The sequence below is a fragment of the Natator depressus genome, chromosome 15, assembly GCF_965152275.1.
Source record: "Natator depressus isolate rNatDep1 chromosome 15, rNatDep2.hap1, whole genome shotgun sequence".
In the NCBI taxonomy this organism is placed as follows: domain Eukaryota; kingdom Metazoa; phylum Chordata; order Testudines; family Cheloniidae; genus Natator; species Natator depressus.
The window spans coordinates 181,293-203,378 of record NC_134248.1 but is presented as its reverse complement, the minus strand read 5'-3'; the positions used below and the strand labels follow the sequence as shown (position 1 = coordinate 203,378).

The window sequence follows — 22,086 nt, the reverse complement described above, 5'->3', positions numbered from 1 at the left end:
AGGAAAAACAAAAGGAACATGAAAGACAGATAGAACTCATGCGGCTGGAGAAGGAGGTACAGGAGGCTGCCCACAGGAGGGAAATGGAGGCAAGGGCCAAAGAACTGGAGGAGAAGGAAAAAGAGAGGAAGCATGTGGAGGAGATGGAGAAGATAAAGGCTCAGCAGAATATACCAACAAACCCTAGCAATCCTTCTCCAGGTACCACTTCCCATCCCAGAAAGTTCCCCACCTACAAGGCAGGCGATGATACGGAGGCCTTCTTAGAAAACTTTGAAAGGGCCTATCTTGGGTACAGCATCTCTACAGACCAATACATGGTAGAGCTGAGGCCGCAGCTCAGTGGACCCTTAGCTGAGGTGGCGGCTGAAATGCCTAAAGAACACATGAACAAGTACGAACTGTTTAAATCCAAGGCGAGAATCAGAATGGGGATAACACCCGAGCAGTCTCGTCGGAGGTTCAGAGCCCTAAGGTGGAAACCAGACGTGTCATTTACTCGACATGCCTACCACATTGTGAAACATTGGGATGCCTGGATATCAGGAGCAAGTGTTGAATCTCCAGTAAATTTGCCCTTCCTAATGCAAATGGAACAATTCTTAGAGGGTGTTCCTGAGGAAATAGAAAGATACATCCTAGATGGGAAGCCCAAAACTGTAATCGAAGCAGGAGAGATTGGAGCCAGATGGGTGGAGGTGGCAGAGAAGAGGAAAACTGGTCGCAGTTGGAGCAGAGACCAGAAGGGACAACCCCAGACCACACCCTATTACCGGGGGCCGCCCAAGGCCCCCACCTACCTCCCAAAGAACCCTCCAGACACCTTATCGTCCCACCACCCCGTTCTCCAGCAACCCACCTCGCTCCAGTGACCCGTCAGCTGGACGATGTTTTAAATGTAACGAGCTGGGGCATGTAAAGGCCAACTGCCCCAAGAACCCCAACAGATTACAGTTCATTGCACCGGAATCACACCAGAGGTCCGCAGGCCCAGATACCTCCCAGATACCCTTGGAGCGGAGGGAAACTGTGAGTGTGGGCGGGAAGAAGGTCACCGCGTGGAGGGACACCGGAGCACAAGTGTCAGCTATCCATGCTTCCTTAGTGGACCCCAATTTAATCAATCCAGAAATCCAAGTGACGATTCAACCCTTCAAGTCCAACTCTTTCAATTTGCCTACAGCTAAGTTGCCTGTCCAGTACCAGGGCTGGTCAGGAACATGGACTTTTGAAGTCTATGATGATTATCCCATCCCCATGCTGTTGGGGGAAGACTTGGCCAATCATGTGAAGCAAGCCAAGCGCGTGGGAATGGTCACCCACAGCCAGGCTAAACAAGCCGTGAGGCCTAGCTCTGTTCCGGAAACTTCTATCAGGACCCGGTCAGAGGTGATGGACCCGGACCCCAGGCCAATGTCTGCAACAGCAGTAGTGGTTCCAGAGACCCAGACGGAACCAGTCCCAGAACCGGAACCAGCGGAACAACCAGCACCAGACGCACTGCCAGCACTGAATCCAGTACTTGCAACCTCAACACCAGAGGGCCCCACCGAACCTGAACTGGCAGCAGCCCATAACCCTACACAAGAGGCTCAGCCGGAGCCTGAACCCCAACATAGTGTCCCAGTGGAGAGCGGTTCACAGTCAATGGAAACATCCCCATCCCCTACATCGCTTCCAGAGGGACCAAGAATAGGTCCACAATCCAATGAGGAACTGATGTCTCCAGCATCAAGGGAACAGTTCCAGACCGAACAGGAAGCAGATGAAAGCCTCCAGAGAGCTTGGACAGCAGCACGGAGCGACCCACCGCCTCTCAGCTCTTCTAATCGATCCAGGTTTGTTGCAGAAAGAGGACTTTTATACAAGGAAACTCTTTCTGGTGGACACCAGGAAGACTGGCATCCTCAGAGACAGTTGGTAGTTCCAACTAAATACCGGGCCAAGCTCTTGAGCTTAGCCCACAATCACACTAGTGGCCATGCTGGGGTGAACAGGACCAAAGACCGTTTGGGGCAGTCATTCCACTGGGAAGGAATGGGCAAGGATGTTTCTACCTATGTCCAGTCTTGTGAAGTATGCCAAAGAGTGGGAAAACCCCAAGACCAGGTCAAAGCCCCTCTCCAGCCACTCCCCCTCATTGAAGTTCCATTTCAGCGAGTAGCTGTGAATATTCTGGGTCCTTTTCCAAAAAAGACACCCAGAGGAAAGCAGTACATACTGACTTTCATGGATTTTGCCACCCGATGGCCGGAAGCAGTAGCTCTAAGCAACACCAGGGCTAAAAGTGTGTGCCAGGCACTAGCAGACATTTTTGCCCGGGTAGGTTGGCCCTCTGACATCCTCACAGATGCAGGGACTAATTTCCTGGCAGGAACTATGGAAAACCTCGGGGAAGCTCATGGGGTAAATCACTTGGTTGCCACTCCTTACCACCATCAAACAAATGGCATGGTGGATAAGTTTAATGGAACTTTGGGGGCCATGATACGTAAATTCGTAAATGAGCACTCCAATGACTGGGACCTAGTGTTGCAGCAGTTGCTCTTTGCCTACAGCGCTGTACCACATCCCAGTTTAGGGGTTTCCCCATTTGAACTTGTATATGGCTGTGAGGTTAAGGGGCCATTACAGTTGGTGAAGCAGCAATGGGAGGGATTTACACCTTCTCAGGAACTAACGTTCTGGACTTTGTAACCAACCTACAAAACACCCTCCGAACCTCTTTAGCCCTTGCTAAAGAAAACTTACAGGATGCTCAAAAAGAGCAAAAAGCCTGGTATGATAGACATGCCAGAGAGCGTTCCTTCAAAGTAGGGGACCAGGTCATGGTCTTAAAGGCGCTCCAGGCCCATAAAATGGAAGCATCGTGGGAAGGGCCATTCACGGTCCAGGAGCGCCTGGGAGCTGTTAATTATCTCATAGCTTTCCCCACCTCCAACCGAAAGCCTAAGGTGTACCATATTAATTCTCTAAAGCCCTTTTATTCCAGAGAATTAAAGGTTTGTCAGTTTACAACCTAGGGAGGAGACGACGCTGAGTGGCCTGAAGGTGTCTACTACGAAGGGAAAAGTGCTGGTGGTGTGGAAGAGGTGAACCTCCATGACCCTTGGGTGTAAGCAGCGACAGCAGATCAAGGAGCTGTGCACTAGCTACACGCCAACGTTCTCAGCCACCCCAGGACTGACTGAACGGGCATACCACTCCATTGACACAGGTAATGCTCACCCAATTAAAGTCCAACCTTACCGGGTGTCTCCTCAAGCTAAAACTGCTATAGAATGGGAGATGCAGGATATGTTACAGATGGGTGTAATCCGCCCCTCTGGAAGTGCATGGACATCTCCAGTGATTCTAGTTCCCAAACCAGATGGGGAGATACGTTTTTGCATGGACTACCGTAAGCTAAATGCTGTAACTCGCCCAGACAACTATCCAATGCCACGCACAGATGAACTATTAGAGAAACTGGGACGGGCCCAGTTCATCTCTACCTTGGACTTAACCAAGGGGTACTGGCAGGTACCGCTAGATGAATCCGCCAAGGAAAGGTCAGCCTTCACCACACATCTCGGGCTGTATGAATTTAATGTGCTCCCTTTCGGGCTGCGAAATACACCCGCCACCTTCCAAAGACTTGTAGATGGTCTCCTAGCGAGATTAGGAGAATATGCAATCGCCTACCTTGACGATGTGGCCATATTTTCGGATTCCTGGGCAGAACACCTGGAACATCTACAAAAAGTCCTTGAGCGCATAAGGGAGGTAGGACTAACTGTTAAGGCTAAGAAGTGTCAAATAGGCCTAAACAGAGTGACTTACCTTGGACACCAGGTGGGTCAAGGAACTATCAGCCCCCTACAGGCCAAAGTGGATGCTATCCAAAAGTGGCCTGTCCCAAAGTCAAAGAAACAGGTTCAATCCTTCTTAGGCTTGGCCAGTTATTACAGACGATTTGTACCGCAATACAGCCAAATCGCCGCCCCACTGACAGACCTAACCAAAAACAAACAGCCAAATGCCGTTCAGTGGACCGAAGGCCTTTAACCACCTTAAAGACCAGAAGGCCTTTAACCACCTTAAAGTGACACTCATGTCTGACCCTGTACTAAGGGCCCCAGACTTTGACAAACTGTTCCAGCAACGCGGACACAGGTAACTAACCGCTTTCATGTTCTCTCCACAGGTACCATTGCGGAGAGTGGACCAGATGATACGTCTGGGGGGAGAAAGCAGAAGGAGACTCCGCTGGTTGGAAGGCATGAGATGCACTGTCCTGAGGTTGGGGGTTCCACGACCACCACTCCCAAGAGAAGGAGGCGGGTGGTGGTGGTCGGGGACTCTCTCCTCCGGGGGACTGAGTCATCTATCTGCCGCCCTGACTGGGAAAACCGAGAAGTCTGCTGCTTGCCAGGGGCTAAGATTCGCGGTGTGACGGAGAGACTGCCGAGACTCATCAAGCCCTCGGATCGCTACCCCTTCCTGCTTCTCCACGTGGGCACCAATGATACTGCCAAGAATGACCTTGAGCGGATCACTGCGGACTACGTGGCTCTGGGAAGAAGGATAAAGGAGTTTGAGGCGCAAGTGGTGTTCTCGTCCATCCTCCCCGTGGAAGGAAAAGGCCTGGGTAGGGACCGTCGAATCGTGGAAGTCAACGAATGGCTACGCAGGTGGTGTCGGAGAGAACGCTTTGGATTCTTTGACCATGGGATGGTGTTCCAAGAAGGAGGAGTGCTAGGCAGAGGCGGGCTCCACCTTACGAAGAGAGGGAAGAGCATCTTTGCGAGCAGACTGGCTAACCTAGTGAGGAGGGCTTTAAACTAGGTTCACCGGGGGAAGGAGACCAAAGCCCTGAGGTAAGTGGGAAAGCGGGATACCGGGAGGAAGCACAGGCAGGAACGTCTATGAGGGGAGGGCTCCTGCATCATACTGAGAATGAGGGGCGATCAGCAGGTTATCTCAAGTGCTTATATACAAATGCACAAAGCCTTGGAAACAAGCAGGGAGAACTGGAGGTCCTGGTGATGTCAAGGAATTATGATGTGATTGGAATAACAGAGACTTGGTGGGATAACTCACATGACTGGAGTACTGTCATGGATGGTTATAAACTGTTCAGGAAGGACAGGCAGGGCAGAAAAGGTGGGGGAACTGCACTGTATGTAAGGGAGCAGTATGACTGCTCAGAGCTCCGGTACGAAACTGCAGAAAAACCTGAGTGTCTCTGGATTAAGTTTAGAAGTGTGAGCAACAAGAGTGATGTAGTGGTGGGAGTCTGCTATAGACCACCGGACCAGGGGGATGAGGTGGATGAGGCTTTCTTCCGGCAACTCACAGAAGTTACTCGATCGCACGCCCTGGTTCTCATGGGTGACTTTAATTTTCCTGACATCTGCTGGGAGAGCAATACAGCGGTGCATAGACAATCCAGGAAGTTTTTGGAAAGCGTAGGGGACAATTTCCTGGTGCAAGTGCTGGAGGAGCCAACTGGGGGGCGGGGGGAGCTTTTCTTGACCTGCTGCTCACAAACCGGGAAGAATTAGTGGGGGAAGCAAAAGTGGACGGGAACCCGGGAGGCAGTGACCATGAGTTGGTTGAGTTCAGGATCCTGACACAGAGAAGAAAGGTAAGCAGCAGGATACGGACCCTGGACTTCAGGAAAGCAGACTTCGACTCCCTCAGGGAACGGATGGGTAGGATCCCCTGGGGGACTAACATGAAGGGGAAAGGAGTACAGGAGAGCTGGCTGTATTTCAAGGAATCCCTGTTGAGGTTACAGGGACAAACCATCCCGATGAGTCGAAAGAATAGTAAATATGGCAGGCGACCAGCTTGGCTTAATGGTGAAATCCTAGCGGATCTTAAACATAAAAAAGAAGCTTACAAGAAATGGAAGGTTGGACATATGACCAGGGAAAAGTATAAAAATATTGCTCGGGCATGTAGGAATGAAATCAGGAGGGCCAAATCGCACCTGGAGCTGCAGCTAGCAAGAGATGTCAAGAGTAACAAGAAGGGTTTCTTCAGGTATGTTGGCAACAAGAAGAAAGCCAAGGAAAGTGTGGGCCCCTTACTGAATGAGGGAGGCAACTAGTGACAGAGGATGTGGAAAAAGCTAATGTACTCAATGCTTTTTTTGCCTCTGTCTTCACTAACAAGGTCAGCTCCCAGACTGCTGCACTGGGCATCACAGCATGGGGAGTAGATGGCCAGCCCTCTGTGGAGAAAGAAGTGGTTCGGGACTATTTAGAAAAGCTGGACGTGCACAAGTCCATGGGGCCGGACGCGTTGCATCCGAGAGTGCTAAAGGAATTGGCGGCTGTGATTGCAGAGCCATTGGCCATTATCTTTGAAAACTCGAGGCGAACGGGGGATGTCCCGGATGACTGGAAAAAGGCTAATGTAATGCCAATCTTTAAAAAAGGGAAGAAGGAGGATCCTGGGAACTACAGGCCAGTCAGCCTCACCTCAGTCCCCGGAAAAATCATGGAGCAGGTCCTCAAGGAATCAATCCTGAAGCACTTACATGGGAGGAAAGTGGTTCACCCCAATCCCGGACACCTGCCCCTTTTGCGGCGTGAGGAAAAACCCTGGCGCATGTCTACCTGGAGTGTGCCAGGCTGCAGCCCCTATTCCGGCTCCTCATGAATATTTTGTTAAGATTTTGGTTGCACTTTTCCCCTCACCTCCTTACCTATGCACTCCCTGTCCGTGGCCCCACTAAGTCGCAGGACCTCCTGGTCAACCTCCTCCTGGCCCTGGCTAAAGTGGCCATCTATAAAATCAGGGTGAGGAGGTTGGCCGATGGAGTCTCCTGTGACTGTGGGGCCTATTTCCGATCCTCCGTCCGTTCACGCCTCCGGGCAGAGTTCCTCTGGGTGGCGTCCACTGACTCCCTTGACGCCTTTGAGGAGCAGTGGCCGCTGTCCGGGGTTCTCTGCTTGGTGTCCCCGTCCGGTTCCCTTCGTTTGACCCTTTGACCGCACTACTGTCCCTGTTGTTCATTAGTTGTCCCCCATAATTATTTAGTTTTCCAGGTCCTGTGGACCCTCCCCTTAGGCTTCCACTTCCTGGATCCCAATAAGGCCTCTCCAAGGGCTGGTTTTAACCCCTTCTGAGCCGGAGCGGGGTGACGGCCCAGCTACACCTCTGTTCTCCATTCTGTATGCTAATGGAGATGTCTTAATCTTGTCAGGAGGGGTCTAGGTATGTCTCCCAATGCCCTTCACTGCTCTCTGAAAGCCTTTTCTCTGATCGGTTTTGGTTCAAGCAGAGACGGGGGGGGGGGGGGGTCTTTCATGAGTCAGGCTAGATACTATGCCCTGGTTCCCCAAAAACACATAGCTGACTGGTATCAGCAGTTCCCCGGGTTCTCCTTCTTCCCTTTTTAAAAGATGGGCACTATATTTGTCTTTTTCCAATTGTCCGGGACCTCCCCTGATTGCCACAAGTTTTCAAAGATAATGGTCAATGGCTCTGCAATCACATCAGCCAATTCCCTCAGCACCCTCGGATGCATTAGATCTGGACTCATGGACTTGTGCATGTCCAGCTTTTCTAAATAGTCCTTAACCTGTTCTTTCACCACTGAGGGCTGCTCACCTCCTCCCCATACTGTGTTGCCCAGTGCAGCAGTCTGGGAGCTGACCTCGTCTGTGAAGACCGAGGCAAAAAAAGCATTGAATACTTCAGCTTTTTCCACATCCTCTGTCACTAGGTTGCCTCCCCCATTCATAGAATCATAGAATCATAGAAAATCAGGGTTGGAAGGGACCTCAGGAGGTCATCTAGTCCAACCCCCTGCTCAGAGCAGGACCAATCCCCAATTAAATCATCCCAGCCGGGGCTTTGTCAAGCCTGACCTTAAAAACTTCTAGGGAAGGAGATTCTACCACCTCCCTAGGTAACGCATTCCAGTGTTTCACCACCCTCCTAGTGAAAAAATGTTTCCTAATATCCAACCTAAACCTCCCCCACTGCAACTTGAGACCATTACTCCTTGTCCTGTCCTCTTCTACCACTGAGAATAGTCTAGAACCATCCTCTCTGGAACCACCTCTCAGGTAGTTGAAAGCAGCTATCAAATCCCCCCTCATTCTTCTCTTCTGCAGACTAAACAATCCCAGTTGCCTCAGCAGCAAGACCTGGCTGCTGGGAGAGAAGGGTACCTGGAATGGAGCAGGGCTGGGGAAGGGCAGAGGGAGTTGGGGAGCTCCAGCCTGGAAAACCCCCAGGCTGTAGGCATTGCTAAAGGCCAGGAAAGGTACTGGGGCCGCAGAGGGGCAGCCTGGGGATAGGCAAAGGCAGTAGGTCCTACCCCCTTGCCGATGATGAGTGGTTTACAGACTGCAGTCTGCCCCAGTGAGCAGGGGCTAGATGGTGACTGGCAGTAGCCACTGAGGCAAGGTGGGGATAGAGGGTTCCCCTGGGTGGGGAGACCCAGGTTGTTGGTCGCTGATGGGGGCAGAACCCTGACGTAGAGGGGCACCGGGGTCTGGGAGAGACATGGGGGGCCAGCAGCAGGCAAGACGCCGTCCTGGAGAGGGTGCTCTGGGCTGGAAGAGCTAATTCCCAGGATGACCAGCAGGAGGCACCGCACTGGTGAGTCATCAGCCTGCTACAAGGGGCAACTCCCCTAGCCTCATCTGCATGAGAGATGGGACAGAGGGACATCTGCATTAGCATACAGAATGGAGAACAGAGAACTTTCTGGGACCAGAAAAGCAGAGAAGCACTGCATCATGGGGGATCTCTGCTCCCGATGTTAATGAACCTACGCCTGCACACACCCAGCTCAGCAGTTATCAGACAATTCTAGTAATGAATCCTTGATTGATATCCAAAATACTGAAGCAGCCTAATTGCATTGTGAGCTCCCTGGAAGAAAACACCACCCATAGCCAAGAGTGATCAGCTCCTATTATCTAGCCTAAAGAAAACCCATGAGTCATCAGTTTACGCCTAAACAAATCTAGTGTTCTCCCTTGTACCATTGTTGTTTCTCTACAAAAATCCCTACCTATGTTCCAGTCAGTGTTCTGATGCATGGACTCAAACTCTCTATCAGTTCCACTGGGACTCCATCTTCTCCTGACTGATCGTGCTGGGGGCTCTGCCTGTATCCAGCACTCAGGACCCTGAACAACCACCATCACCTGGGAACCCCAACCAGTTCAAGATCCATGGAGTGGATGAGATCTCTCTCTCTCTCTCTCTCTCTCTGTGTTCACCTTTTAATATTGTAACTGTTATGTTGGTTTAGGCTCTCCTTGTGTAGTTATCACTATTATTCAATAAATAACTTTTACGGTTAAGCGGGTTGTGTGTCTCACTCTCTCTCTGAACTTTACTTTTTTGTGTTTTTAGCTTCCCCATTCACTCTGCAGCAATGCTTCTTTTACCTAAGCTAAAGATCCCTGTAGTGCCTAAAATACTGTGGGGTTTGCTCATCAAGTGGGTTATTACCAGTACAATTGTGACGTGAAAGTGGGGATAGGGACATGCTAAACTTGTGGCATATAAGGTTTGCACCTTGAAAGTGCTGCCTGGCCCAGCCTATCAAGCCCAGGGGCATATAAGGGTGACAGCTTGAAAGTGCTGATTGACCCAGTCCGCTCAGACTTGCTCTGTTTGTGTGTGTGTGTGTGTGTTCATCTGGTTCTAGGGCTGGAGGAAGCCAGCCCTGGGGAACCTATGTTCTGCAGGATAGCTCCGTTGGGAGGGGACTTGCGGAAGGGAGGAATAGAGCTCCATATGAACACACAAGAGACATAAGCAGTACATTAATAGAATTACAGAACCTCCCCCCACCCCCCCTAAGAATAACCCTAATAAATGAGCATACCCCAAAGTAACGGGCAAATCTGGTAACACTACAGACCGGTCAGCCTCACCTCAGTCCCTGGAAAAATCGTGGAGCAGGTCCTCAAGGAAACCATTTTGAAGCACGTGGAGGAGAGTAAGATGATCAGGAACAGTCAACATGGATTCACCAAGGGCAAGTCATGCCTGATCAACCTGATTGCCTTCTATGATGAGATAACTGTGGGTAGGGGGAAAACAGTTGACGTAATATATCTTGACTTTAATAAAGCTTTGATATGGTCTCGCACAGTATTCTTGCCAGCAAGTTAAAGAGGTATGGTTTGGATGAATGGACTATAAGGTGGATAGAAAGCTGGCTACATCGTTGGGCTCAATGGGTAGTGATCAATGGCTCGATGTCTAGTTGGCAGCCAGTATCAAGTGGAGTGCCCCAGGGGTTGGTCCTGGGGCTGGTGTTGTTCAACATCTTTATTAATGATCTGGATGATGGGTTGGATTGCACCCTCAGCAAGTTCACAGATGACACTAAACTTGGGGGAGAGGTAGATATGCTAGAGGGTAGGGATAGGGTCCAGAGTGACCTAGACAAATTGGAGGATTGGGCCAAAAGAAATCTGATGAGGTTCAACAAGGACAAGTGCAGAGTCCTGCACTTAAGACAGAAGAATTCCATGCACCGCTACAGGCTGGGGACCGACTGGCGAAGCAGCAGTTCTGCAGAGAAGAACCTGGGGATTACAGTGGATGAGAAGCTGGATATGAGTCAGCAGTGTGTCCTTGTTACCAAGAAGGCTAATGGCATATTGGGCTCCATTAGGAGGAGCGTTGTCAGCAGATCGAGGGAAGTGATTATTTGGCACTGGTGAGGCCACATCTGGAATATTGCATCCAGTTTTGGGGCCCCCACTACAGTAAGGATGTGGACAAATTGGAGATAGTCCAGTGGAGGGCAACAAAAATGATCAGGGGCCTGGGGCACATGACTTGCGAGTAGAGACTAAGGGAACTGGGCTTGCTTAGTCTGCAGAAGAGAAGAGCAAGGGGGGATTTGATAGCAGCCTTCAACTACCTGATGGGGAGTTCCAAAGAGGGTGGAGCTCGGCTGTTCTCCGTGGTGGCAGATGACAGAACAAGGAGCAATGGTCTCAAGTTGGAGTGGGGGAGGTCTAGGTTGGATATTAGGAAACACTATTTCACTAGGAGGGTGGTGAAGCACTGGAATGGGTTACCTAGGGAGGTGGTGGAATCTCCATCCTTAGAGGTTTTTAAGGCCCAACTTGACAAAGCCTTGGCTGGGATGATTTAGTTGGTGTTGGTCCTGCTTTGAGCAGGGGATTGGGCTAGATGACCTCCTGAGGTCTCTTCCAACCCTAATCTTCTATGATACTTCTAGAAATCTGGCCTGCAGTGCCCACTCCTCAGCACCCCCTCCTGGCGGGAGTGGCTCTCTGCCCTCCCCCCCCACCCCCCGCAGGCACTGGGCTTTGGACAAATGGGGCCCACAAACTAATTCCTGCACTGACTCCGAGTCCTGACCTTCCTTCCTGCCCTTCTCTCCCTCCCTAAGCCTGCTGGGGGGCCCTGAGTCTCCCTGCCCAGACACAGACTTGGTGTGGGAAGGACTCGCGCTCTCTCCCTCCCTCAAGGCCTCGGGCCCAGCATCTAAGTGCATTCTGTGAGTTCAGAGTAACAGCCGTGTTAGTCTGTATTCGCAAAAAGAAAAGGAGTACTTGTGGCACCTTAGAGACTAACCAATTTATTTGAGCATGAGCTTTCGTGAGCTACAGCTCACTTCATCGGATGCATACTGTGGAAACTGCAGAAGACATTATATACACAGAGACCATGAAACAATACCTCCTCCCACCCCACTCTCCTGCTGGTAATAGCTTATCTATTACCAGCAGGAGAGTGGGGTGGGAGGAGGTATTGTTTCATGGTCTCTGTGTATATAATGTCTTCTGCAGTTTCCACAATATGCTATGCATCCGATGAAGTGAGCTGTAGCTCACGAAAGCTCATGCTCAAATAAATTGGTTAGTCTCCAAGGTGCCACAAGTACTCCTTTTCTTTCTGTGGGTTCAGTGCATGGGAGCAGGGCTCCCTCTACTGGCTGGCCTCTGTCACTGTGACAGCCGGCTATGCACCGCTCCGGACATTGCTCCCATAGCGGGAGTGGTAGGCGCCTGTGGTTTTGGTAGTGGGGTCAGTCCCCTTTTCCCTGATCATCATGATGCAGGTATGGGGCCACAGGTCCGAACTTAATCTGCCCCTGCCTGGAGAACAGAGATGAGAAGACAGCCCCCGTGTGGACTTGAATCACGGTGACTGGCCATTGCTGGCCTTTTTGGGTCTGTTTATGTTGTAATGGAAGCCCAGGGTTAGCTGAACTCGAGTTAGCAGACCCTGGGTTTGTTAACTTACGGCTTGAGCGTCTACACTCATTTGTAACTCCAGGTTTGGAATAGTTGATCCCTGGGTTCCAGCCTGGGGCTCCAGCATCTACACTGCATTATGTGGGCCTGAATCCACCCACCCATGTCCCAGACTTCCTAGCGCCTTCCCAAAAAGTGCCACTCTAGCTCTTTGTTCACAGTGCAGTGTGGGGAAAATGTGACTGTCCAACAAATTTGACTGTCCAGAGGACAAAGAAAGTCAGCCCATGGAATCGTGGGATACTTTTGGCGGACTGCTGGATTATGTCTACACTGCAACAAAAAGCCCATGGTGGGTCCATGGCAGCTGACTTGAGCTCAGGCTGCGGTGCTATAAAACCTCAGTGTCGATGTTCAGGCTGGGGCTCTGGGAGCCTGCAAGGGGGTGGATCACAGAGCCCAGGTTCCAGCCTGGGCCCAAACATCTACTGCAGTTTTACAGCCCCACAACCTAAGTCTGCTGACCCAGGCCAGCCACGGGGGTTTTACTGCAGTGTAGGCATACCTCTGGAGCATGAGCCCAGTGGGGCTGCGTCTACACTACAAAGCAGTAGGGCTTATATCCTGGATCCCAGCTTGGCACAGGCTCGGATCCTCCACCCCATGGGGTCCTGAGCTCTGGGTTAGAGCGATGTATGTAGACGGAAGGGGGTTTAGGCTGGAGCCGGAGTTCGAACCCTTACACTGCAGTGTGGATGGACCTTTGCAGAGCCCGGTGTCCGTGCCCAGGAGCTCCGTGAATTGCCGCATGCCGGAGACACTCCCTGATATTCAGCCTCCTTAGCTCCCATTTTCTCCCCCTTCGGACTGTCCTGAACCATCAGTCCCTCTCCCTGTTCTGAGGCCTGCTTAGATGGGCCAAGCGAGGGATGTGTGGGGCTGAGGTGCACGGAGGAGCAAATAGCAGACCTTCCCACTCTGGGTTGGGGCTGATGCTTCTCTCTTGGGCCTCTGCTCAGGGTACTTACTGGGGAGTTGTGGCCTGTGCTCTGAATTGCCTCACATGACCGGAGGCTAGGATCTCACTTTGGTCCTGTTTGTGGCAGAGCAGGGGCCAGGGATGATGAAACCCAGAAGGACGAGGTCAGAAGGGTGTGAGATGAGTGTGCCTAGGGGACATGGAAGGCAGCACCTTGAGATTTGGGCCTTCAGGCCGGAAAAGATGTGGATGAGAATGGTGGCCGGGGCATAGCTCCCAGCTCAGTGCTATCAGGAGGACCCTGGGAGGAGGAGCAGATGCCCTTGGGCTCGGAGATGGCCCTCTCAGCTCCTCCGGTCACATCAGAACATCCCTTAAGTCATGTGGGCAGGCAGCTGTTGGGAACTGAGTCCATGTCGGCCAGCAGGGGCTGCACACTGCCCTGGGCATGGGGGAGACGGCATAGTTCTATCAGACATGGGCCTTGGCTAGTCTTGCTCTGCCCCTTTGCTTTGGAGGGTGCATTGCATGCGAAGAAGGCAACCCAGCACCCCATCAGGCTGGCTTTAGACATCGTGCCTCTCTCTCTTCTCCTTGCAAGTGATTGACCAGGCCAACGAGAGCCTATGCAGCATCAGCCAGCCGTCCATGTGCAGTGAGGTGCTTCTGTAGCCTGCAGGGACCGTGTACATCTTGGGTATGGTGGGGACGCTGCTATTGGCAATGCAGTTTAGTGTCATCTGCAAACTTGCTGAGGGTGCAATCCACGCCATCTTCCAGATCATTAAAGAAGATATTGAACAAAACCGGCCCCAGGACCGACCCTTGGGGCACTCCACTTGATACCGGCTGCCAACTAGACATGGAGCCATTGATCATTACCCGTTGAGCCCGACGATCTAGCCAGCTTTCTACCCACCTTATAGTCCATTCATCCAGCCCATACTTCTTTAACTTGCTGGCAAGAATACTGTGAGAGACTGTGTCAAAAGCAGTGGCATAGCGAGGTGGAAAAAACAGGGGGAGCGGAGAGAAAAAAAAGGCACCACCCCCTGGTACTCACCCGGCGGCGCTCCGGGTCTTCAGCAGCACTTCGGCGTCAGGTCCTTCACTCGCTCCAGTCTTCAGCGGCATTGCGGTGGTGGGGCAGTGGGGTCCTTCAGTGCCCCCCCCGCCACCGCAATGCTGCCGAAGACCGGAACGAGTGAAGGACCTGACGCCAAAGTGCTGCTGAAGACCCGGAGCTGAGTACCAGGGGGTGGCGCTTTTTTTAATCTCTGCTCCCCATGACCTGCTGCTGAAGACTCGGAGCGCTGCCGGGTGAGTACAAATTTAAAAGGCGCCAAGTAATTAAAAAGGTGCCACTTCTGCTCTGTGGGGGAGCGGCTGCTGCCCCGCTTCCCCCTAGCTACGCTACTGATCAAAAGCTTTGCTAAAGTCAAGGAATAACACGTCCACTGCTTTCCCCTCATGCTCAGAGCCAGTTATCTCGTCATCGAAGGCAATTAGATTAGTCAGGCATGACTTGCCCTTGGTGAATCCATGCTGACTGTTCCTGATCACTTTCCTCTCCTCTAAGTGCTTCAGAATTGATTCCTTGAGGACCTGCTCCATGACTTTTCCAGGGACTTTTCCTTGTGAGGCTGACTGGCCTGTAGTTCCCCAGATCCTCCTTCTTCCCTTTTTTAAAGATGGGCACTACAGTAGCCTTTTTCCAGTTACCTCGTGTGATGAACATGAGTTTTCAAAGATAATGGCCAATGGCTCTGCAATCACATTCGCCAACTCCTTTAGCACCTTTGGATACAACACATCCGGCCCCATGGACTTGTGCTCATCCAGCTTTTCTAAATAGTCCTGAACCACTTCTTTCTCCACAGAGGGCTGGTCGTCTCCTCCCCATGCTGTGCTGCCCAGTGCAGCAGTCAGGGAACTGACCTTGTTCGTGAAGACAGAGGCAAAAACAGCATTGAGTACATTAGCTTTTTCCACATCCTCTATCACTAGGTTGCCTCCCTCATTCAGTAAGGGGCCCACACTTTCCTTGACTTTCTTCTTGTTGCTAACATACCTGGAGAAACCCTTCTTGTTACTCTTAACATCTCTTGCTAGCTGCAACTCCAGGTGTGATTTGACCTTCCTGATTTCACTCCTGCATACCTGAGCAATATTTTTTACTCCTCCCTGGTCATTTGTCCAAGCTTCCACTTCTTGTAAGCTTCTTTTTTGTGTTTAAGATCAGCAAGGATTTCACTGTTAAGCCAAGCTGGTTGCCTGCCATATTTACTATTCTTTCTACACATCGGGATGGTTTGTTCCTGTAACCTCAATAAGGATTCTTTAAAATACAGTCAGCTCTCCTGGACTCCTTTCCCCCTCATGTTATTCTCCCAGGGGATCCTGCCCATCAGTTCCCTGAGGGAGTCAAAGTCTGCTTTTCTGAAGTCCAGGGTCCGTATTCTGCTGCTCTCCTTTCTTCCTTGTGTCAGGATCCTGAACTCGACCATCTCATGGTCACTGCCTCCCAGCTTCCCATCCACTTTTGCTTCCCCTACTAATTCTTCCCAGTTTGTGAGCAGCAGGTCAAGAAGAGCTCTGCCCCTAGCTGGTTCCTCCAGCACTTGCACCAGGAAATTGTCCCCTACACTTTCCAAAAACTTCCTGGATTGTCTGTGCACCGCTGTATTGCTCTCCCAGCAGATATCAGGATGATTGAAGTCTTCCATGAGAACCAGGGCCTGAGATCTAGTAACTTCTGTTAGTTGCCGGAAGAAAGCCTCGTCCACCTCATCCCCCTGGTCTTGTGGTCTATAGCAGACTGCCACCACAACATCACCCTTGTTGCTCACGCTTCTAAACTTAATCCAGAGACTCTCAGGTTTTTCTGCAGTTTCATACTGGAGCTCTGAGCAGTCATACTGCTCTCTTACATACAATGCAACTCCCCCACCTTTTCTGCCCTGCCTGTCCTTCCTGAACAGTTTATATCCATCCATGACCGTACTCCAGTCATGTGAGTTATCCCACCAAGTCTCTGTTATTCCAATCACATCATAATTCCTTGACTGTGTCAGGACTTCCAGTTCTCCCTGCTTGTTTCCCAGGCTTCTTGCATTTGTGTATAGGCACTTAAGATAACTCGCATCCAGCTTTCTCAGTATGAGGCAGGAGCCCTCCCCACTTGCGCTCTCCTGCTCATGCTTCCTCCCAGTATCCCACTTCCCCACTTACCTCAGGGCTTTTGTCTCCTTCCCCCAGTGAACCTAGTTTAAAGCCCTCCTCACTAGGTTAGCCAGCCTGCTTGCGAAGATGTTCTTCCCTCTCTTCGTTAGGTGGAACCCCTCCTGCTGGGGTCAAGATGAAATCCCTCCTTGTGCGCCCTGGCCCCCAGTACAAGTACAATGAGGTGCATGATATGGGTTCACAGCTTTCTCTGGAGAATCCTGCATTGGCCGCTGTCTGAGACAGGCCAGGGGATTAGATAACCCAGTGGTGTGTTTTGTGGAAGTGGAGGGGATGCTTGGGTTAGATGGGTTGTGGGGTAACTCTAATTCTGTGAGACCCTCTATGGAAGGATTCTTCCTACGCCCAAATACGCAGCTCCCTCTGGGATCTATATTTATAGTAAGTTGACCCTATTTCCCAAAGGGAAAACTGGACACCATGTGGGGCTAGCCAGACCCCCCCTCCCCCCAGTGTGAGGCTGGCCCAAGCTGCTCTCCCGAACCCTGCCCCCACCTCCCTGGGTGAGGCTGACATTGTTGCTCGCCCGAGCCCTGCCTGCCCCCACTCCCAGGAGCCTGGGGATGGAGTCGCTGCTCGCTCAAGCCCTGCTTGCCTGAGCCCTGCCTCAACCCCTGTGTGGAGCTGGCATCACTGCTCATCTCCATGCATGTTCCTCCACACCCCACTTGTTGACAAAGGTGGGCATTTGTCCCATTTGCTCTTGCCGACTGATCAAGTTGGCAAGAGCAAATGGAACAAATGCCCATTTTTGCCCCCCCCCCCAAAAAAAAAAAAAGTCGGGATGCTGGAACAGGGCTCAAAGAAGGGACTGTCCCAGCCAAAGCAGGACATATGATCACCTGAATTTATAGTCACCTGCTTTGCAAACAATGCCCTGCAAGCTGCATGCCTGATGGGGCTTTAAGGCCAGACCACCGGGTCTGTAGCCATTAATCCTCTACCTTCCATTGTTCCTGGTTGAATGCCCAAGGATGCAGACAGCACAGTGACAGCTAATTTCCCCAGAGAAGCTGTCTTTGGGTGTCTCTTCTTCCCCTGACTAGCACCTTCCCTCGTGGGCAGGTTTGCCTGAAGTTTACAGGGTGTCTAACAGTGTGGAAAGAGGGATGAAGACTCAGAAGGTAGCCAGCAAGCTGTTGCAGCACAGCCCACGGAAGGTGGACTTAGCCTGGAATAACCTGCAGGCTTTTCTCTCGCTCAGCCCCAATGTTCTCCAGAGGCTGGTAAGACATTTCAGCTTATGCAAAAAACTCCCAGCCCTGGGGAGGGGGGTGTCCATGTGTGGGCTGGGGAGGCCTTCAGGTGATCTGGCTGTACTCTTTCTCCTGGGGCAGCTGCTATTTTGTTTCTGAAATCTTCCTTGGGACTCAAGAGTAAACAGCTGCATATGGCAAGGAAGTGGAGTGTTTCCTAGTGGTTAGAGCAGGGAGTGGGACTCCGGACTCCTGGGTTCTCTTTCTGGCTTTACAACTGACTTGTGTGACTTTGGGCACAACATGTGGCCTCTCCATGAGTCAGTATCGCCATCGGTAAAGCGGAACTAACTGTGGCTCCAGGGCAGCTAGCAAAGGACAAAGCCTCATTAACTCAGAGGCCGTGGGCTAGAGCTCCTGTTTGGAAGGCAATACCCCTTTGATCCTGCCTGAGTTCTGATCTTTATCCTAGGACAAACCTGGAGTTACCCTGAGGGCAGCTCAGCCCCCAGATTGTGTGGAATCTCAGGGCAGAGGGCGGGGAGCAGCAGGAGCAAGTGCCTTGGCGACCCTACTGCTGCTGAATGGGGTCAGGAGGGGAACAGGAGCCCCATTCATCATTCACCTGCTTTGGTACAGGCTGAAGTCTGCTCAAATCATCATGCACTCACCTGTTTGATAGGCGGCTGACTGTCCAAATGCTGCAAGCTGTACCTAGGCTGTGCAGCCCCGTGGGGGCTGTAATGATGAATGATTGTCCATGTGTACAGTACAACCTTTCCTCCTGCAGGAAGCCAAACCATCCAAAATATACTTGTCTGGGGTGAAACATGGCAGCAGCTGACTAATAGCCTTCAACACCAACAGCTAGGGATAAGCTTTTCAATGGAAACTACAAGGGAGGCAGAATGTAATTCTCCAATTGCAGCATGGCCAGGACGCTGGGGCTAATGCATCCACTCTAGTAAAAATCCCCTAGAATCTCTCTTGACTTCAAAAAGAAAAGGAGTACTTGTGGCACCTTAGAGACTAACCAGTTTATTTGAGCATAAGCTTCATCCGATGAAGTGAGCTGCAGCTCACGAAAGCTTATGCTCAAATAAATTGGTTAGTCTCTAAGGTGCCATAAGTACTCCTTTTCTCTTTGTGAATACAGACTAACACGGCTGCTACTCTGAATCTTGACTGCAGCTAGTGAGTGTCTCAGGGTGGCACTCTATCCCCTCTAGTGGCGGCTAGGCTACATAGAGACATTTAGGAGCCTGCAGCAGCCCTGATTTCCAAAGTTTATCTTAGGTAGTAGAGGCTCACATGAAGGATGTAGTTCAATTCCCACCGTTGACAACTCACGCAGGTGCAAGACATTGCATCATCTTTACGTCTTGTCCAGCAGACAACCTCTCCAGTAGCTGGGTGACCTTACCACCACGCTGGCAGCTGACTTAGTGCATCAGTCAAGAGTCCCCCTCCCCCCCCATCACCACTTCCTGCTGTTCCTTAAGAGGTCTCCCCTCTAGGACCTGACCTGGTTTGCTTGACCTGTTTAGTTCGTGCATGAGAGCCAGTAGGATCACAGCACAAGGCGGTATGTCGACAAGCGATTGCTATTGATGTAGTTAGCATTGTAAAGCTATGGGAACAGCTCCTGCATTTGGTGAGGTCCCTGCCGGGTTACCCTGCACCCTTACTCTGCAAAGTGCCATGGGCTCTTTAATGCTCATCAGAAGTTGGAAGCTTTGTTTTACCTCCCTTTCCTTGAGAGCTGGTGCATTATATGGGCTCCTTGCAGTTGGGTCTCTAACTCTTAGGGATGGAATACCTTGACTCTTGTTTCTCTTTCTTGACTCTGTTGATGTAACTTTCCAGCTTTTGGAGCCCTCCCTGGGAGGTGAAATCCACTCACCTGGGCAGGATTTAGCACCTGGCAAAGTTTGTGGCATTTGCTGAACAGAGGTGAAGGGGAACTCAGCGGTAAATGCAGCCAGCCCTGTCCGTTCCTATGGACTCAGCTCTGTGTCGCTGGAAAGGGATCACGTATTTCTGCAGGGCCTTTACCCGTAAAGCACAAGGTGCATGTCGTTTGGTGGGATAAGTGCAATCTGTTCAAAGCAGGACTGGCTGCCTCTGTCTGTGCAGTGCCTAGCACAATGCTTCTGAGCAGAGCCACTAAACTAAGCAATGACCAGTGCTCAGAGCTCATAGAGCTGTGTTGTTTCTAGTATATCCTGAGGCCACCAGCTGCTCTGTTAGAGCCACTCTGGCTCAAGTTGGACCATTGGACTTGTAACCTCACAATTAAAGGTGAGGGACCTCCATCTCATGCCATGTGGGTCCAGTTTTCAGTATGCTGTCTCTGTGGCCTCAATCAGGCAGGGTCTGCTGCCCCCTCATTAGTGCTCAGCCCTGTGTGGCTATAAAGGCAGCTTTTGTAGTAATCACTACTTTACTCGGCAGGCTTTTTCAGGAAACTCAGACCCTGTCTTCTGCCAGGGCAGCCATTATCATGCCAGCTGTGCCAACTTCTGGTTGAACTGTGTGGACTCTTCTCTGCCAAGGGAACCTGTGACCCTCTCTTCCCTTTTCTGAAACAACCACCAGCATTTGATTCTCTTGAGGAACTAAATCTACATCTGTTTTCATGCTGCAGAGAAGTTATATGATGGCACCATTGAAGGAAACCCTCACAAAGTGATCTCTTAAGGAAAACTGTCCTAAAGGTGGCTGAGAATCATACTCAAAAAGCTGCAGGGAATCTCATAAAAGACTGTGTCAAACTGGCTTAAGATAAAAATGTATTTTATTGTCTAAGACATTGGTGATACCTGTACTTTATTTTTATAAAATACTTGAAATATACATAATAAAATTGACGTTTAATGTATAAAATTTCCATGTAGCCGTGGGTCAGCAATGTGGGGCACTCTCACCTGGGGGGCAGCTCCCCCCTTCCCTGCATGCTGCGGAGAGTCTCCGCATGCTGCATTCGTCCCCCACTTCTCCCCCAGTGCTGACCCGGCTCCCAGCCCATTGACCAGGAACCCCGCCAAGGGGGGCCGCAGGGGGTGGCTGCCTTGCTGCGCCTCCACAACAGGGCGCCTCCGCAAGCAGGCGCCGAGAGAGCCACAGGAGTCTGTCTGGGGTTGTGGGGACAGGCAGATGGGGGTGGGGGAAAGGAGCAGCGATGGGCACCCCAGGGCTGGCACAAAATACACAGTACAGAGGGGGTTTCCTGGAGGGGTCTATAGCAACACCCCTATTCTTGTCATTCTGTGACTGATGCATTAATTTTGCTCTGTTATTGTTCTGTAACTGCACTAATGGTCTCCCTCTAGGATCCCTCTAGGACTTGTCTGGGCCCAGCTGGAGGACATCTACCTGGGGCCCCCATACAGCCTCCATGCCTGTCCTCATCTATGGCAGTGGTGCCCCCAGGGGCCGTTCTATTACTCAGTGAGGATAAGCAATAATGAATCACTAGGGTTTACTGGGTATCTGAGGCTAGCATTAGCTTTGCTGTGTATCTGTGTGCCCTGGTTCGTCTGCCTCTTTCACATCTCAGGGGCATGGGTGATATTGCTGAGGCAAGAAGCAGACTGCAGTGACCTCCCTCCTTTCCTCTACATAGGGGATGCGGGGCGGCTGTAGACTAACCAGTGTGTGTGTGTGGCAGGAGGTGTGACACAAGTGAATCCTCTGGACATTTAAAAGAAAATTAGCTTTTGCTGCTCTTGTTAAGTTCTAGGAAAGTTGTATTTTGGATTATTGGGGTGTCCTTTATTGCTGCTCATGGGACTGAGTGCCGGGGTGCGCATGGGGAACAAGAAGAGGTGAGACCAGCTACATACAGCCTTAGTGTCTCTCGGACCTGCCCTGAATAGGGGAGCAGAAGGGCTGAACAGAGCTAAAACCATCCCTGGACCATCCTGGCTGTTCTTGGGCCTGCGTGCAGCTAGTTTGACCCATGACAGCCCGTGGTCTGAGCTGTTGCTAGTGGGTGAGCAAGAGCATAGTGGGATTGTACTAGGAGGACTAACTGCACTATTGTAGGTACTACACTCGCACTGAAACAGTGTAGACAAGACCTTTCACCTTGGATGGGATTGGACTGTGCCCCTGAGCCATGCTTCTGCCTTGCACTGTATTAGGGCTGTTGTATAGTTCAAGAACAGGGTTAAAATAAGTGTGGAAACCAGCAGACATAGGGTGATCTCGACAGGATACCAGGCTGAAGAGGCATAACAGTGGACATTGTGTCCATCATTTCTACAGCATCTTCTGTTCCCTGAGGCTGAAGAGATCTTCCCCTTCAAACACGGAGATCCTCCATGCAGCCCCAAGCCTCAGATGCCAGACTCGACGGTTTGAGGGGAGTGTAATGACTGAGATAGCTGCTGCCACTGCTCAAGCCAAAATGGCCAAAGCAAGGACACCTGACAACTTCACTGTAATCCTTCAGGAACTAAAA

The 22,086-nt window shown here is 51.2% G+C and overlaps 2 protein-coding genes across 2 annotated transcripts in view; both read left to right on the top strand.

Moving 5' to 3' along the window:
• The window catches only part of SLC35E4 (solute carrier family 35 member E4), a 154,703-nt gene that overhangs the window by 17,347 nt on the left and 115,270 nt on the right, over window positions 1–22,086 (top strand). The window lies entirely within an intron of this gene.
• Window positions 333–4,872, top strand: LOC141999365 (uncharacterized). The gene is made up of 3 exons (XM_074972708.1): window positions 333–1,838; window positions 3,024–3,217; window positions 4,187–4,872. The coding sequence occupies exons 2-3, from the start codon at window positions 3,103–3,105 to the stop codon at window positions 4,825–4,827; spliced, it is 756 nt and encodes a 251-aa protein (XP_074828809.1). The 5' UTR covers window positions 333–1,838; window positions 3,024–3,102; the 3' UTR covers window positions 4,828–4,872.